Here is an 18,045-nt window from a genome sequence, read left to right as displayed (position 1 = left end):
GTTTCATAACCAAATTAAATAATAAGAGAGATTTTAAGGAACAACTGAGCTATTTAAAGAGACACTGAAGCAGAAAAAAATTATGATATAAGGATTTGTATGTGTAGTACCTGCTATTGTCACTAAAATTGTTAGGTATGTACAGTATACAGTGGGTTGCAAGAGTATTCGGCCCCCTTGAAGTTTTCCAAATTTTGTCACATTACTGGCACAAACATGCATCAATTTTATTGGAATTCCACGTAAAAGACCAATACAAAGTGGTGTACACATGAGAAGTGGAACGAAAATCATACATGATTCCAAACATTTTTTACAAATAAATAACTGCAAAGTGGGGTGTGCGTAATTATTCGGCCCCCTAAGTCACTTTGTAGAACCACCTTTTGCTGCAATTACAGCTGCCAGTCTTCTAGGGTATGTCTCTACCAGCTTTGCACAGCTAGAGACTGAAATCCTTGCCCATTCTTCTTTGCAACACAGCTCCAGCTCATTCAGATTAGATGGACAGCTTTTGTGAACAGCAGTTTTCAGATCTTGCCACAGATGCTGGATTCGATTTAGATCTGGACTTTGACTGGGCCATTCTAACACATAGATATGTTTTGTTTTAAACCATTCCATTGTTGCCCTGGCTTTATGTTTAGGGTCATTGTCCTGCTGGAAGGTGAACCTCCGCCCCAGTCTCAAGTCTTTTGCAGTCTCCAAGAGGTTTTCTTCCAAGTTTGCCCTGTATTTGGCTCCATCCATCTTCCTATCAACTCTGACCAGCTTCCCTGTTCCTGCTGAAGAGATGCACCCCCAGAGCATGATGCTGCCACCCCCATATTTGACAGTGGGGAGGGTGTATTCAGAGTGATGTGCAGTGTTAGTTTTCCGCCACACATAGCGTTTTGCATTTTGGCCAAAAAGTTCAATTTTGGTCTCATCTGACCAGAGCACCTTCTTCCACATGGTTGCTGTGTCCCCCACATGGGTTGTGGCAAACTGCAAACGGGACTTCTTATGCTTTCTATTAACAATGCCTTTCTTCTTGCCACTCTTCCATAAAGGCCAACTTTGTGCAGTGCATGACTAATAGTTGTCCTATGGACAGAGTCTCCCACCTGAGCTGTAGATCTCTGCAGCTCGTCCAGAGTCACCATGGGCCTCTTGACTGCATTTCTGATCAGCGCTCTCCTTGTTCGGTCTGTGAGTTTAGGTGGATGGCCTTGTCTTGGTAGGTTTACAGTTGTGCCATACTCCTTCCACTTCTGAATGATCGCTTGAACAGGGCTCCGTGGGATGTTCAAGACTTTGGAAATCTTCTTGTAGCCTAAGCCTGCTTTAAATTTCTCAATAACTTGATCCCTGACCTGTCTTGTGTGTTCTTTGGACTTCACAGTGTTGTTGCTCCCAATATTCTCTTAGACAACCTCTGAGGCCCTCACAGAGCAGCTGTATTTGTACTGACATTAGATTACACACAGGTGCATGCTATTTAGTCATTAGCACTCATCAGGCAATGTCTATAGGCAACTGACGGCACTCAGATCAAAGGGGGCTGAATAATTATGCACACATCACTTTGCAGTTATTTATTTGTAAAACATGTTTGGAATCATGTATGATTTTCTTTCCACGTCTCACGTGTACACCACTTTGTGTTGGTCTTTCATGTGGAATTCCAATAAAATTGATTCATGTTTGTGGCAGTAATATGACAAAATGTGGAAAACTTTAAGGGGTCCGAATACTTTTGCAACCCACTGTATATCATGGAGAATCCCATTTTTGTACAACAGGAAATATTGGCAGCACTTCCAAATGCAGGCTGCACCCGAGTTGACCAGCTGCATAGATGTGCAGAGCCCACACACAGGCAGATTACACAACTTGCATTCAAAACAGATGCAGTAAATAGAGGATGTTAGCTTCCATAAACAGTTTGCGCTCAGATTGTTCAGTACTAGACTCTTCCACGGCGATGACGTGCCCTCATGAAAGAGACATAACCACTAGCTAAACCTAACCACTAGCTAACAGTTAAAACAGAGTATGAACCTGAGGCTGCTGGCCATAAATGGTCTACACATTTTCTAAAGAATAGGGAAAAGATTGGCAGCTCTTCTAATCAGGCTGCAACTGAAATGAAACCAGTAGAGGCGTGCAGCGCCCCCCAGGGACATACACACCTTGAATACCATGCAAAACTGCACTAAACCCTAATCTAATTAAATTGAATGCAAACTGATACACATGGATGCAGCTAGCCAGCCATAAGTAGACTTTTTTTTACAATAGGAGATATTGTCAGTGCTTCCAAATGCAGGCTGCACCCAAGTTGACCAGCTGCACAGACATGCAGAGCCAAAAACACAAGCAGATTAAACAACTCGCAGTCAAATGTTATGGAAAACAGTGGAAATAAGTCTAAAAAAGAATTTTTCAAAAAGTCTTTGTCGTTTTTGAGAAAATTGATTTTAAATCTGCAAAGGAAACATGTTTTTTTTTTTTTAAATTGTAATTTAAAATGTTAAAAAAAAACATTTTTCCTTTGCATTTTTAAAATCTATTTAAAAAAAAAAACAAAAAAAAAAACTACAAGGTCTTCTCCTTAAAGCGATTTAAAACTCTGACAAAATATTCAACAAAAATGTGTTTTCCTACTTTTTATAACCCATACAATTATCATATTTGCTTTTGTGCACATGTATTATTATTCATTCATAAATTATAAGTTCCCAAAGTTCAGTTTATTTACTTTCAAAGCTGCTGGTGAATTTTATTCACAACTGTTTTAATGCTGTTGTAAATGCAGCCAGCAGTGATTTCTGACCTGTGTTTCACTCCAGGACTCATTAGCATAAGTTTCTGCACAACCAGAGAATGTTTACTTAATTGTATCAAGTAAAGAATGTAAAAGAGGGGAGAGATGGGCACAAACAGCTGCTTAAAATACCCTTTATTGTGGCTGGGTAGACACGAAAAGTTACAGCAGTGGGGGGAAAGACAAAGTCTGACAGCTGTTTCGCAGGGACTAGGCCTGCTTCATCAGAGACCAGAGGTAACTTTTCGTGTCTACCCAGTCACAATAAAGGGTATTTTAAGCAGCTGTGCCCATTTCTCCCCTCTTTTTGATTGGAATTGTGGACTTCTACTGCTGCATTTAGTGCCAGTGTCTTGCTTTCTCCTATATTGCATCATCTTCTCCTTAAAGGACTTCCGAGGCCAAATAAAAAATAAAAAATTAAATACCTGCATCATATTTGAAGGCACGGAGGATGCCGTCCGCGCCCTCCGTGCCATTCTGCCGGGTCCCTGCCACTCAATAGCCCCCCGGGCCGGCTCCCGACCTCACGGCCCGGGTCGGGCTCTCCTGCCTGGCTGCAGCTGCGCAGTTCGCATAGCCGCGAGTGCGGCTGCACAGCTCTAGGGCGAACCCCCTGATCCACGCTACAGGCTGTTTCGGGGGGTTGGCACTAGAGCTGCGCAGCCGCACTCGTAGCCGTGCGTACTGCGCAGCCGCGGCCAGCTCATGCGGCCACGTTTGTAGAGGCAGGAGAGCCCTACCCGGGATGTGAGGTCGGGAGCCGGCCCGGGGGGCTATTGAGCGGTGGGGATTCAGCGTAACGGCACGGAGGGCGCGGACGGTGTCTTCCGTGCCTTCAAATATGATAACAACAATAACAATAATATTTATATAGCGCTTTTCTCCCTGGGGACTCAAAGCGCTGTGACCCTGCATTATGCAGTCTCAAAGGCTAGGGAAAAGAGGTGAGTTTTTAGCCTTTTTTTAAAGCTGTCCAGAGAAGGAGCCTCTCGTACTGATTGTGGAAGTGAGTTCCATAGAGTAGGGGCTGCATAGGAAAAGGCCCGAGCACCAAATGTTAAGTGTATCCTGGGAATAACCAGCTTCATCTTGTTGGCAGAGCGGAGGGTGCGTGGAGGGGCATAAAGTTCCAATAGATCCGCTATGTATTTGGGTCCCATGTGGTGTAGAGCCTTGAATGTCAGCAGGCAGATCTTAAAATTGATTCTCCATTTTACTGGCAACCAGTGAAGAGTTTGCAGTACTGGGGTGATGTGTGAGCTGCGGGGGGCATTGGCTAGGAGTCTGGCTGCAGCATTCTGTACTAGCTGTAAGGGGCGCAGAACCTTATCTGTAGATCCGATTAACAGGGCGTTGCAGTAGTCTAGGCGGGAGGATACAAATGCGTGAACCAGGGCAGGTAGGTCTTCAGCTGGGATTAGGTGTTTTATGATGCAGGTATTTAACTTTTTTTTTTTATTTGACCTCGGAAGTCCTTTAACAAACATAGCAATTTGTGGCACATTTTGTATGGGGGCTTTGCTATTAACTGCTAAAGTCTGCATAAAATGACGCTAAAATGACACAAAATTGCGAAATTACAGTTCCTGATTACGTTTACAAATGAAATTACGTTTTTTCCCCCCGACATTTTGCGTTAAGATTTTGCATTGTCATTGTGATTTACGATGCGGAATAAGGACTATGCGAAATGAGTGCTCATCACGACTTAGAACAGTTTTTATAACACTGATAAAGACAACTTTGTATCTCTGAAACGTTGTAACTCGAGTCGTTTGTAAGTAGGGGACTGCCTGTATTCAGCATTTGATCGTTCCAGCCCTAGCAACCAGGTCCCTGCCGTCATGAATGATTATTATTGAATGGTGGTCAGGGTGAAGCTCTTCGCATATTTATGAGCGCATGAACCCTCCAAGGTATATGTCACTCAAAGTTCAGCGATTGCAATGTGTTCCCTCCATTATGTGCAGGGCGCTGGTTCCTGGAAGATAATACAGTTGTATCCTTACCTGAATCATAGATCACCTATGGGCCTGAACGTATTAAGCTCTCGTGTTCTTAGAGCAGAACCCTTTGATGTGACCTGTTAGGCCTCTCGTGTTGATCTCCGGGGAATGACAAGATAATGCCTGGACAGGTGTCTCTCTCCCCCATTTATTATGCTGCTGTCTCTGATCACTCGCCTCTCCTTTCTTCTTTGAAATTGGAGCAAATATGTACCATTTATAATCAGCGGGATTGTTCATCCAGGGTGACATGTCATTGCCTGGGGAGCCCCGGCTCTGGACGTGACCTCAGATGACTCTCCCTGTTACAAGGTGTTCAAGGGAGATGGAATTCACGTGTAATATGTGGTCGTACCTGCTAGCACACGCTGTACAGAGGAGGCCAGGAAAAGGGGGGGGGGCTACTTATTGAGATTTTACCCGGATGAGAATGTGACTGGTTATGTCTGCAAAATCTTACAGCAAACCTGAAGCAAAAAAACAAAAAAAAAGGTATGATATAATTAATGAATTGTATGTGACGTATGGATAAGGAATAGAACATTAGTAGCAAAGAAGAGAGTCTCATTTTTTATTTTTATTTATTTAGCTTTTTTTTTTTTAATAAAATTGCATTGTTTTGTCATATTTGCAGTTTACAACCCATACTCTGTATTTTAACCTATAAAACAGTTAGTTAGAGTTAGAGGTAATGACCGTTTGAACTTTCCTGTAGTAAAACCTTATCTCAAACTGTCAAGATAGACAAGAAAGTGTGAGTACCGCTTCACCCCATGCAGTCCTCGGACAGCGCTCGGCCAGGTTAGCTAGATCTTGACAACAAGCGAGAAAATATAGGGAAGGGAATAGATAGATTGATAGACACATAAAAGTGTAATTACCATATGGTGGTAAACTTGCCACACTCAGGGCACGCACCACACTACAATGTTACTGGTACTCTCAACAAGCATGGTGCCAGTGAACCAACCGTTACAAACGTGGCCTATTGTGTGGTACTCTGGCAATGAGAAAAAGGAGGAGAGAGAGGGGGTGTGGAGAGAAAGGCAAGGTGAGAAATGAGGAGGTGGGGGGATAGGAGCAGGGGCAGTGAGATTTAGCATTAGTGAGAAAGAGTCAGGCTACATACTCAGCTACACATGTCTTGCCGAGCACTGTTGCCCAAGGGATAGTTTACCGATCCCTGCCGGGCAACAGAACAGCCGCAAAGCTGTATATATGCATCATCAGCCTCGTATGTTGCTATGTGAGGGTCGGAGGGCAGACAATTGCGAGCAATGCAGTGGTTTCCGTTGGGCGAGGAAATGGCAAGAACAATGGCGTTGTGTGTGCTCGGGCGTCCGGCATTGCTGGAGATTTGGCATGACCTATCTTTAGCGATTGTCGTGTGGCATCTGTACGCACCTGCTAAAATCGGGAACGATCCTTGGTTTGTTGATCATTTCCTGCAATACGTCTTTCCGTGAGTATGGGACTTCAGAATGGCGAGGCAGAGAGAAGGAGGGAGACAGATGTGCAAATGGATGGTAGAAAGTGTAAGGAATGAAGAAAGAGATGGGGGGTTAGGAAAGAGATAGACACAGAAAACTCAAAATCAGCAGATAAAGGGAGAGAATTGCCGAGAAATAAAGGGCAGAGAGATGAGGATATGGATGAGGATGAGGATATGGATGAGGAGATGAATGAGGATATGGATGAGAGTATGGATGAGTATGAGGGTATGAATGAGGTTGAGAATATGGTTGGGGATATAAATGAGGACGAGGAGATGGATGAGGATGAGAATATGGATGAGGACAAGGATATGGATGAGGATATGGATGAGGATATGGGTGAGGATATGGATGAGGAGGACGAGGATATGGATGAGGATATAGATGAGGATATGGGTGAGGATATGGATAAGGATGAGGATATGGGTGAGGATATGGATGAAGGTGAGGATATAGGTGAGGATGAGGAGATGGATGAGGATGAGAATACGGATGAGTATATGGATGACAATGTGGTTGAGGATATGAGTGAGGATATGGATGATGATAAGGATATGGATGATGATGAGGATATTAATAAGGATGGGAATATGGATGAGGGTGAGGATATGGCTGAGGATGAGGATAAAGATGAGGGTGAGGATGTGGATGAGGGTGAGGATATGGATATGGATGAGGATATGGATGAGGGTGAGGATATGGATGAGGGTGAGGATATGGATATGGATGAGGATATGGATGAGGGTGAGGATATGGATATGGATGAGGATATGGATGAGGGTGAGGATATGGATATGGATGAGGATATGGATGAGGGTGAGGATATGGATATGGATGAGGATATGGATATGGATGAGGATATGGATGAGGGTGAGGATATGGATATGGATGAGGATATGGATGAGGGTGAGGATATGGATGAGGGTGAGGATGTGGATGAGGGTGAGGATGTGGATGAGGGTGAGGATATGGATGAGGATGAGGATATGGATGAGGGTGAGGATATGGATGAGGATATGGATATGGATATGGATGAGGATATGGATGAGGGTGAGGATATGGATATGGATGAGGATATGGATGAGGGTGAGGATATGGATATGGATGAGGATATGGATGAGGGTGAGGATATGGATATGGATGAGGATATGGATGAGGGTGAGGATATGGATATGGATGAGGATATGGATGAGGGTGAGGATATGGATATTGATGAGGATATGGATGAGGGTGAGGAATTGGGCCGAACCTCCGATTTTAGGTTCGCAAACCTGGTTCGCGAACTTCCGCGGAAGGTTCGGTTCGCGTTAAAGTTCGCGAACCGCAATAGACTTCAATGGGGATGCGAACTTTGAAAAAAAAAAATAATTATGCTGGCCACAAAAGTGATGGAAAAGATGTTTCAAGGGGTCTAACACCTGGAGGGGGGCATGGCGGAGTGGGATACATGCCAAAAGTCCCGGGGAAAAATCTGGATTTGACGCAAAGCAGCGTTTTAAGGGCAGAAATCACATTGAATGCTAAATGACAGGCCTAAAGTGCTTTCAAACATCTTGCATGTGTATACATCAATCAGGTAGTGTAATTAAGGTACTGCTTCACACTGACACAGGTAGTCAAGTGGCCTGCAGGCAGACATGCTGTGAGGAGGGACTGGGAGCGACTTAGTCTTCTTGGGGCAGGCCAGGCAGCCAGTCACACGGCGTGCAGGCAGAGATGCTGTGTGTGCGGGGACTGACTTAGTCTTGGGGCGGGCAGCAGCCCTCCGGGATCCATGCCTCATTCATTTTGATAAAGGTGAGGTACTTAACACTTTTGTGACTTAGGCGACTTCTCTTCTCTGTGACAATGCCTCCAGCTGCGCTGAAGGTCCTTTCTGACAGGACGCTTGCGGCAGGGCAGGAGAGAAGTTGGATGGCAAATTGGGACAGCTCTGGCCACAGGTCAAGCCTGCGCACCCAGTAGTTCAAGGGTTCCTCATCGCTGTTCAAGGCAGTGTCTACATCCACACTTAAGGCCAGGTAGTCGGCTACCTGCCGTTCCAGGCGTTGGTGGAGGGTGGATCCGGAAGGGCTACGGCGAGGCGTTGGACTAAAGAACGTCCGCATGTCCGACATCACCATGAGATCGCTGGAGCATCCTGTCTTTGACTGCGTGGACACGGGAGGAGGATTAGTGGCAGTGGTACCTTGCTGGCGTTGTGCTGTCACATCACCCTTAAAGGCATTGTAAAGCATAGTTGACAGCTGGTTCTGCATGTGCTGCATCCTTTCCACCTTCCGGTGAGTTGGTAACAGGTCCGCCACTTTGTGCCTGTACCGAGGGTCTAGTAGTGTGGCCACCCAGTACAGGTCATTCCCCTTGAGGTTTTTTATACGGGGGTCCCTCAACAGGCAGGACAGCATAAAAGACGACATCTGCACAAAGTCGGATCCAGTACCCTCCATCTCCTCTTGCTCTTCCTCAGTGACGTCAGGTAAGTCAACCTCCTCCCCCCAGCCGCGAACAATACCACGGGAAGGTTGAGCAGCACAAGCCCCTTGCGATGCCTGCTGAGGTTGTTCTCCTGCCGCTGTCCCCTCCTCCTCCTCCTCCTCCTCCTCCTCCTCCTCCCCCAAAGAAACACCTTGCTCATCATCCTCTGAGTCTGACTCGTCTTCTGCACACAACTTCTCTTCTTCCTCCTCCTCCACCCTCTGTGCTGCCGCAGGTGTTGAGGAAACAGCTGGGTCTGATGAAAATTGGTCCCATGCCTGTTCCTGCCGTAACGGTTCCTGGTCACGCTCATTCACAGCTTCATCCGCCACTCTACGCACAGCACGCTCCAAGAAGTAAGCGTAGGGAATTAAGTCGCTGATGGTGCCTTCACTGCGGCTCACCAGGTTGGTCACCTCCTCAAACGGCCGCATGAGCCTGCATGCATTTTCCATCAGTGTCCAGTTGGCGGGCCAGAACATCCCCATCTTCCCAGACTGTTTCATTCTACTGTAGTTGTAGAGGTAGTGGGTCACGGCTTTCCTCTGTTCTAGCAGGCGGGAGAACATGAGCAGGGTCGAGTTCCAGCGAGTCGGGCTATCGCAAATGAGGCGTCTCACCGGCATGTTGTTTTTGCGCTGAATTTCCGCAAAGCGTGCCATGGCTGTGTAAGACCGCCTCAAATGCCCACAGAACTTCCTGGCCTGCTTCAGGACATTCGCTAAGCCAGGGTACTTTGCCACAAATCTTTGAACCACTAGATTCATGACATGTGCCATGCAGGGTATGTGTGTCAGCTTCCCCATATGCAAAGCGGCAAGCAGATTGCTGCCGTTGTCGCACACCACGTTGCCTATCTCCAGGTGGTGCGGGGTCAGCCACTCATCCACCTGTTTCTTAAGAGCAGCCAGGAGAGCTGCTCCAGTGTGACTCTCCGCTTTGAGACAAGACATGTCTAAGATGGCGTGACACCGTCTTACCTGGCATGCAGCATAGGCCCTGCGGAGCTGGGGCTGTGTAGCTGGAGAGGAGAACTGCCACTCAGCCAAGGAGGAGGAGGACAGCGAAGAGCATGTAGCAGGAGGAGAGGAGGTGGCAGGAGGCCTGCCTGCAAGCCGTGGAGGTGTCACAATTTGGTGCGCTGCGCCCTGCTTGCCATCGTTCACCACCAGGTTCACCCAATGGGCTGTGTAGGTAATGTAGCGGCCCTGCCCGTGCTTGGCAGACCAGGCATCCGTGGTCAGGTGTACCCTTGACCCAACGCTCTTCGCAAGAGATGACACCACTTGCCTCTCAACTTCACGGTGCAGTTGGGGTATGGCCTTTCTCGAAAAATAAGTGTGGCCTGGCATCTTCCACTGCGGTGTTCCGATGGCCACAAATTTACGGAAGGCCTCAGAGTCCACCAGCCGGTATGGTAACAGCTGCCGAGCTAACAGTTCCGCCACACCAGCTGTCAGACGCCGGGCAAGGGGGTGACTGGCCGAAATTGGCTTCTTCCGCTCAAACATTTCCTTCACGGGACACCTGACTGCTGCTGTGGGCAGAGGAGCAGGAACTGCTCAAGGGCAGAGGCGGAGTGGAGGAGGGTGCCTGTGAAGGTGGAAGGGAGAAAGCGGCAGAAGCAGATAATGCACCTGATGGAGGAGGAAGAGGAGAAGGAGGGTGGCTTTGCTTTTGTGTGCTGCTGCTGCTTTTGCTCAGGTGGCCATCCCATTGCTGTTTGTGCCTTTTCTCCAGGTGCCTTCGTAAGGCACTTGTCCCTACGTGAGTGTTGGACTTTCCACGGCTCAATTTTTGTTAGCAGAGCGAACAGATGGCTTTGGTCCGATCTGAGGCACACACATTAAAAAATTTCCACACCGCTGAGTCACCCTGGGATGTGGGCACTATGGGGACCTCAGCAGCTGATGCTGAAGGGCAAGTTGGCTGGCTGTACATAGGTGGCGATACATGGTGCCGGACTCTGCCACCAGCTGTTTCTGACGAAGAGCTGCCCCAGCTTCTTTCAGCAACTTCTCTCCTCCTACTACTCTCTGACTCCCCCTCTGAACTGTCCCCCTCTTCATCTCCTCTATTGGGAACATACAGAGGATCCCTATTACCGTCATCATCGTAGTCATCCTGCCCAGCTTCACTTGCCTCAGACAAATCCAAACTTGCACCATCAGTAGGTCCTTCATCCTCCTGACACGTTACATCCATAGTGTTGCCGCGTAACTCAGACGTATGAGCTGGTGAAAATTCATCTGGCTGTAACAACAATGGCTGTGCATCAGTGATTTCACCACTAAATAATTCTTGCGAAGTGTCAAATGCAGCGGAAGTGGTGCTAGTAGTAGCGCTGGTGGCTGAGCAAGATGAGGTGTTCTGTGTCGCTAAATACTCAACCACGTCCTGACAATCTTGGGAGGTGATGGGACGTGCCTTCTTCCGAGCACTGTACTGTGGGCCAGGTCCACACGAAATTACATTTACACGACCTCGCGCAGACCTGCCGGGTGGCCTTCCTCTGGCTCTGGCACTACCTCTTCCTCTACCTGTTTTGTCCATATCGGGTATGCACGGAGTGGTATATCACACTGCGTGCACTCACGTAGGTAGGTGGGTTCACTTAACTGCACAGGTATGCGCACTGATGCGGTGGGTTCACTGAACAGAACAGGTATACAGTGGTGGGTTCACAGAACAGGTATGCAGTGGCAGGTTCACTGAACACAACAGGTATGCAGTGGCAGGTTCACTGAACACAACAGGTATGCAGTGGCGGGTTCACTGAACAGGTATACAGTGGCGGGTTCACTGAACAGAACAGGTATGCAGTGGCGGGTTCACTAAACAGAACAGGTATACAGTGGCGGGTTCACTAAACAGAACAGGTATACAGTGGCGGGTTCACAGAACAGGTATGCAGTGGCAGGTTCACTGAACACAACAAGTATGCAGTGGCGGGTTCACTGAACAGGTATACAGTGGCGGGTCCACTGAACAGAACAGGTATGCAGTGGCGGGTTCACTGAACAGGTATACAGTGGCGGGTCCACTGAACAGAACAGGTATGCAGTGGCGGGTTCACTGAACAGGTATGCAGTGGTGGGTTCACAGAACAGGTATGCAGTGGTGGGTTCACAGCACAGGTATGCAGTGGTGGGTTCAATGAACAGGTATACAGTGGCGGGTCCACTGAACAGAACAGGTATGCAGTGGCAGGTTCACTGAACAGGTATGCAGTGGTGGGTTCACAGCACAGGTATGCAGTGGTGGGTTCACAGAACAGGTATGCAGTGGTGGGTTCACAGCACAGGTATGCAGTGGTGGGTTTAATGAACAGGTATACAGTGGCGGGTCCACTGAACAGAACAGGTATGCAGTGGCAGGTTCACTGAACAGGTATGCAGTGGTGGGTTCACAGCACAGGTATGCAGTGGTGGGTTCACTGAACAGGTATGCAGTGGTGGGTTCACAGCACAGGTATGCAGTGGTGGGTTCACAGCACAGGTATGCAGTGGTGGGTTCACAGCACAGGTATGCAGTGGTGGGTTCACAGCACAGGTATGCAGTGGTGGGTTCACAGAACAGGTATGCAGTGGTGGGTTCACAGAACAGGTATGCAGCCAGACAGGAACAAGTTAAGCCTAACTAATCTTTCCCTGAGAGACAGTCTGCAGCAGCTCGCCCTACTCTCACTAACGCAGGCAGCACACGAGTGACCGTAATGGCCGCCGCTGCCTGCCTTATATAAGGGGGGGTGGGGCTCAAGGGGCTAGTGTAGCCTAATTGGCTACACTGGGCCTGCTGACTGTGATGTAGAGGGTCAAAGTTGACCCTCCATGTGCATTATGGGGCGAACCGAACTTCCGCAAAGGTTCGCCTGCGGGACGCGAACGCGAACCACTGAAGTTCGCATGGAACCGTTCGCAGGCGAACCGTTCGGCCCAACTCTAGTGAGGATATGGATGAGGGTGAGGATATGGATGAGGGTGAGGATGTGGATGAGGGTGAGGATATGGATGAGGGTGAGGATATGGATGAGGGTGAGGATATGGCTATGGATGAGGATATGGATGAGGGTGAGGATATGGATGAGGATATGGATATGGATATGGATGAGGATATGGATGAGGGTGAGGATATGGATATGGATGAGGATATGGATGAGGGTGAGGATGTGGATGAGTTGGAAGTCTGGGATGTGAGCATTGAGAAGACAGTGAAGGAGAGAGGGGCGGAGGGGAGGCAGCGAGGAAAGTAGAACACAATTAGTGCTATGCTAATGAGACAGAGGGGATGTTCAAAAGATCTCTGGCTGGCTTCTCATTCATTATGCAAGGAAGTGTGCTGCAGGATTTAATTAGACCTTGAGCTAATTAAAAGCATTCACTGTTGATTAAACACGATGGAAAAGTAGCTGGATTTATAAAGGTGAGGGAGCATCGTCCTCTGCTAGCTGTCTACATGTCAGGGAACGTCTCTGTGGTGCAGACAGCTGGTGGACATGGCAGAGTCCGGCCCCACCACAGCTCTGAGGCAACAGGTGGCGGATGTGTGCATTTCCCGATATACGCCTAAGATACGGGCCCTACTAAAGGTGCTGCGCTTCTGCTGTGTGACAGAGAATGTTCCTTCCCCTGCTGTGTGACATCACACACCGACCAGAGAATGCTCCATCCCCCGCTGTGTGACATCACACCGACCAGAGAATGCCCCATCCCCCGCTGTGTGACATCACACCGACCAGAGAATTCTCCATCCCCCGCTGTGTGACATCACACTGACCAGAGAATGCCCCATCCCCCGCTGTGTGACATCACACCGACCAGAGAATGCTCCATCCCCCGCTGTGTGACATTACACCGACCAGAGAATTCTCCATCCCCCGCTGTGTGACATCACACCAACCAGAGAATGCTCCATCCCCCGCTGTGTGACATCACACCGACCAGAGAATGCTCCATCCCCCGCTGTGTGACATTACACTGACCAGAGAATTCTCCATCCCCCGCTGTGTGACATCACACCGACCAGAGAATGCTCCATCCCCTGCTGTGTGACATCACACCGACCAGAGAATGCTCCATCCCCCGCTGTGTGACATTACACCGACCAGAGAATTCTCCATCCCCCGCTGTGTAACATCACACTGACCAGAGAATGTCCCATCCCCCGCTGTGTGACATCACACCGACCAGAGAATGCGCCATCCCTCGCTGTGTGACATCACACCGACCAGAGAATGCTCCATCCCCTGCTGTGTGACCACACACCGACCAGAGAATGCTCCATCCCCTGCTGTGTGACATCACACCAACCAGAGAATGCTCCATCCCCTGCTGTGTGACATCACACCAACCAGAGAATGCTCCATCCCCTGCTGTGTGACATCACACCGACCAGAGAATGCTCCATCCCCTGCTGTGTGACATCACACCAACCAGAGAATGCTCCATCCCCTGCTGTGTGACATCACACCAACCAGAGAATGCTCCATCCCCTGCTGTGTGACATCACACCGACCAGAGAATGCTCCATCCCCCGCTGTGACATCACAGTGACCAAACGTCAATAGGAAGAGTTGCAGGCGCCATCAGTCAAATGAGGTCAGGGATTCTGGGATGCCTGGACAAGGAGTGTAATGTGTGTGCCAGGAGGGCGGGCAGGAGAGCGCCAGGAGGCTCAAACTGTTTTTCCAAATGCTGCCCCCTATATTTTGCCGGATGAATCACATGATTCAGGTGGCTTTATGGTAGGTCCGCCCCTAGCAGTATCCCATGACTGGTTCAGTCAACAAGCTTTTGGCACAATTACAATATAAACTAGAGTGAGGAGGCCCGGGGAGAAAAGATCAAGGAGGACAGAGGGATCAGGGGTTAATGGGGATGGGGTTGGGGGGATGGAAGGGGGAATCATGGTTTTGCAGTTTTAGTGTGTGTGGGGGGTGGGGGTTAGTTTTAGTTACCCCCCTGCCCATGTCCCTATCCCTTTGGGCAACAACAGTTTGTATGCAGGTACATTTTATATAAGTGTAATACCATTGATATGTGCTTAGTTCAGATGTCTCTATACATTTCCTATGAAAACACTCCCCATTTTGTAGAGCGTGCTAGCATTTTAGAAGCGTGGCTGAAAAAAAGGCGCCGTGAAAAAAGGAGCCTGGCTGGATAACGAAATGGCGTAGGTGGAAAGCAAAATCTGATAACGATAAACATCATTGTCAAACTTGGTTAACGATAAGATAATAATGAAAAGATATTACCGTTAAAAATTGTACGTAATTCAATAATACAGTTTAACCCAACCCTACTCTCACAAAGAACCCTCCCCTGGTGGTGCCTAACCCTAATAACCCCCCCCCCCGCGGTGGTGCCTAACCCTAACCACTCCCCCGGTGATGCCTAACCCTAATAACCCCTCTGGTGTTGCCTAAAACTAACCGCCGCTCGGGTGGTGCCTAACCCTAACCACCCCCCCGATGGTGCCTAATCCTAACCACTCCCCCTGGTGTTGCCTAACCCTAACCACTCCCCCTGGTGTTGCCTAACCCTACCCCTCTGGTGTTGCCTAAAACTAACCGCCGCTCGGGTGGTGCCTAACCCTAACCACCCCCCCGATGGTGCCTAATCCTAACCACTCCCCCTGGTGTTGCCTAACCCTAACCACTCCCCCTGGTGTTGCCTAACCCTAACCCTAACCCTTTTACACATAGAAATGATAATATAATTTAACGTAAAATCTGTACATACAAACAAAATTTTATGATAAAAACTATAACGTTGCAAGCTTCTAAAATGATAACATACTTCAAAAACTTTAATGTTCTAATGTTGTTAACGATATTTATCGTGGCGACCTTTTTTCTGCTTTTTTCGCCATATTAATGATAATTGCATTAGAGTCTATGGATTGGTGGCACCCTTTTCGTCCACCCTCAGCAGGCGCCCTTTTATCCTACTACCTTTTAGACCAGTGTGCCTCTCACTAGAGGGATTGCCTTTGAGGTGCAGATGAGATAGTGAGGGGATCCTATAGCCATATATATTGTTAATCCATACATTGAGAACCTTTTTTGACATTTTAAATTTCCGGAGTTTTGAGGGGAGATCAGACCTGCAGCAGTTCTTGCCTTTGCCGGTGATCCGTGTCTGATCTCTCCTCCCAGCCTACAGATTCCATCACTCATCAGCGCTCCCCCTGTGCCCACAACAGGCACGCTCTCGCAATAAAACCTCCTCTCACTGCAGCTGCCTGCTTTTTCAGTATTATTTTTTATTTTGGGACAGGGGCGTGACTATAAGTGTAGCAGCCCCAGCAACTGCAGGGGGTCCCAGAGCTATATAGGGGCCCCAGCTACTACTTCACTCCCTCAGATCAGGTGTTTTTATGGCTACACTACACTTATTATGAGTGTGAAGAGTGTGGTGGCCACACTTGTTGTATGACCCTTGCAAGCAGGGACAGATTTGTACTCTTTACCGCCCAAGGCCACTGTCACCAGCCTCCCCCTTCAGTATAGGCAGGCAGAAGATCACTCCCCCTTCCCTCTAGTATAGGTAGCCTGATGACCCCCCCTCCAGTATAGATAGCCAGATGACTCTTCCCCCTTCCATCTAGTGTAGGAAGCCTGATGACCCCCCCAGTATAGGTAGCCTGATGACCCCCCCCCCTCCAGTATAGGTAGCCAGATGATCACTCCCCCTTCCCTCTAGTATAGGTAGCCTGATGACCCCCCCTCCAGTATAGGTAGCGAGATGACCTTTCCCCCTTCCCTCTAGTATAGGTAGCCTGATGACCCCCCCTCCAGTATAGATAGCCAGATGACTCTTCCCCCTTCCATCTAGTGTAGGAAGCCTGATGACCCCCCCAGTATAGGTAGCCAGATGATCACTCCCCCTTCCCTCTAGTATAGGTAGCCTGATGACCCCCCCCCCCTCCAGTATAGGTAGCGAGATGACCTTTCCCCCTTCCCTCTAGTGTAGGAAGCCTGATGACCCCCCCCTCCAGTATAGGTAGCCAGAAGATCACTCCCCCTTCCCTCTAGTATAGGTAGCCTGATGACCCCCCCTCCAGTATAGGTAGCGAGATGATCACTCCCCCTTCCCTCTAGTATAGGTAGCCTGATGACCCCCCTCCAATATAGGTAGCGAGATGACCTTTCCCCCTTCCCTCTAGTGTAGGAAGCCTGATGACCCCCCCCAGTATAGGTAGCCAGATGATCACTCCCCCTTCCCTCTAGTATAGGTAGCCTGATGACCCCCCCCCCCTCCAGTATAGGTAGCGAGATGATCACTCCCCCTTCCCTCTAGTATAGGTAGCCTGATGAACCCCCCTCCAGTATAGGTAGCGAGATGACCTTTCCCCCTTCCATCTAGTGTAAGAAGCCTGATGACCCCCCCAGTATAGGTAGCCAGATGATCACTCCCCCTTCCCTCTAGTATAGGTAGCCTGATGACCCCCCTCCAGTATAGGTAGCGAGATGACTCCTCCCTCCTTTCCTTTCCCTCCAGTATAGGTAGCCAGATGACAACCTTAATCCCTCCTTTTCCCATCCCCCTTTCCAGTATAGGTAGCCAGCTCACCGTCACACCGCAGCAGCCATCAGCTCATCTCCTGTGTAAAAGCTTCCTCTTCCTTTCCATCTCCAATGCTGCGTAAGTCCATAGCCACCGGCCACAATGCAAACGTGCACAGAGAGCAAGGTGGCTGCTGCATAGGCAGCTAGCAGCAGAGTACCGTTAGCAGGCGCTTGTCTGATCTCCCTGCATTGCAGCATTCATAAGCTTGCAAATGCTGCACCAGTTTTTCCTGCTGCTTTGGTGCCCTTCGTCCTGTGGTGCCCTAGGCCATGGCCATGCTTGCAATCTGGCAATGCTTTCAAGATGGGCTTCCAGGTTATGAGGCTCACTAGGCAAGTAAAGGGGTGTGAACATTGGGGGGACATCAAAGATTTGTTGGGGGGCCCCATGATTTTTGGTTACGCCACGGTTTTGGGATGAGCAACATGCTGTGCTCTGTAAAGAGAGGTGAGAGGAGGAAGTGAGCAGCATGTACTGTCCTATGGTGAGAGCACAGGAGAGGGGGTGAGCATGAAATTGCTCACCCCCCTCTCCTGTGCTGAAATGCTGAAATCGATTGAAAATCTGTGTGTAGTGTGTGGAGGGAATCAAGCAGATAGATCCCTCTCTGATCAGATGAGGATCATAGAGAGATCTATCTGTTGGCCATATTGACCAGGGTAATGCCTCCCACATGTGTTCTCTCCATG

The 18,045-nt window shown here is 48.8% G+C and overlaps 1 protein-coding gene across 1 annotated transcript; it reads left to right on the top strand.

Annotated features, from left to right (window-relative positions):
• The first annotated feature begins 6,466 nt into the window (after positions 1 to 6,466).
• Positions 6,467 to 13,038, top strand: LOC137504640 (otolith matrix protein OMM-64-like). The gene is made up of 2 exons (XM_068233221.1): positions 6,467 to 7,572; positions 12,732 to 13,038. Exons 1-2 carry the CDS (start codon positions 6,467 to 6,469, stop codon positions 13,036 to 13,038), a joined length of 1,413 nt encoding a protein of 470 aa, XP_068089322.1.
• The last annotated feature ends 5,007 nt before the right edge of the window (positions 13,039 to 18,045 follow it).

The sequence above is a fragment of the Hyperolius riggenbachi genome, chromosome 4 (assembly GCF_040937935.1).
Source record: "Hyperolius riggenbachi isolate aHypRig1 chromosome 4, aHypRig1.pri, whole genome shotgun sequence".
NCBI lineage: Eukaryota > Metazoa > Chordata > Amphibia > Anura > Hyperoliidae > Hyperolius > Hyperolius riggenbachi.
This window is presented reverse-complemented; position numbering and strand designations above follow the sequence as displayed.

What these genes read in the sequence shown, in the direction of transcription:
- LOC137504640 (XM_068233221.1), top strand. Translation starts at nt 6,467, where the DNA reads ATGGATGAGGATGAGGATATGGATGAGGAGATGAATGAGGATATGGAT. An exon ending in GGCCGAACCTCCGATTTTAG is followed by an intron (nt 7,573 to 12,731) that starts GTTCGCAAACCT and finishes GCCCAACTCTAG; the next exon opens with TGAGGATATGGATGAGGGTG.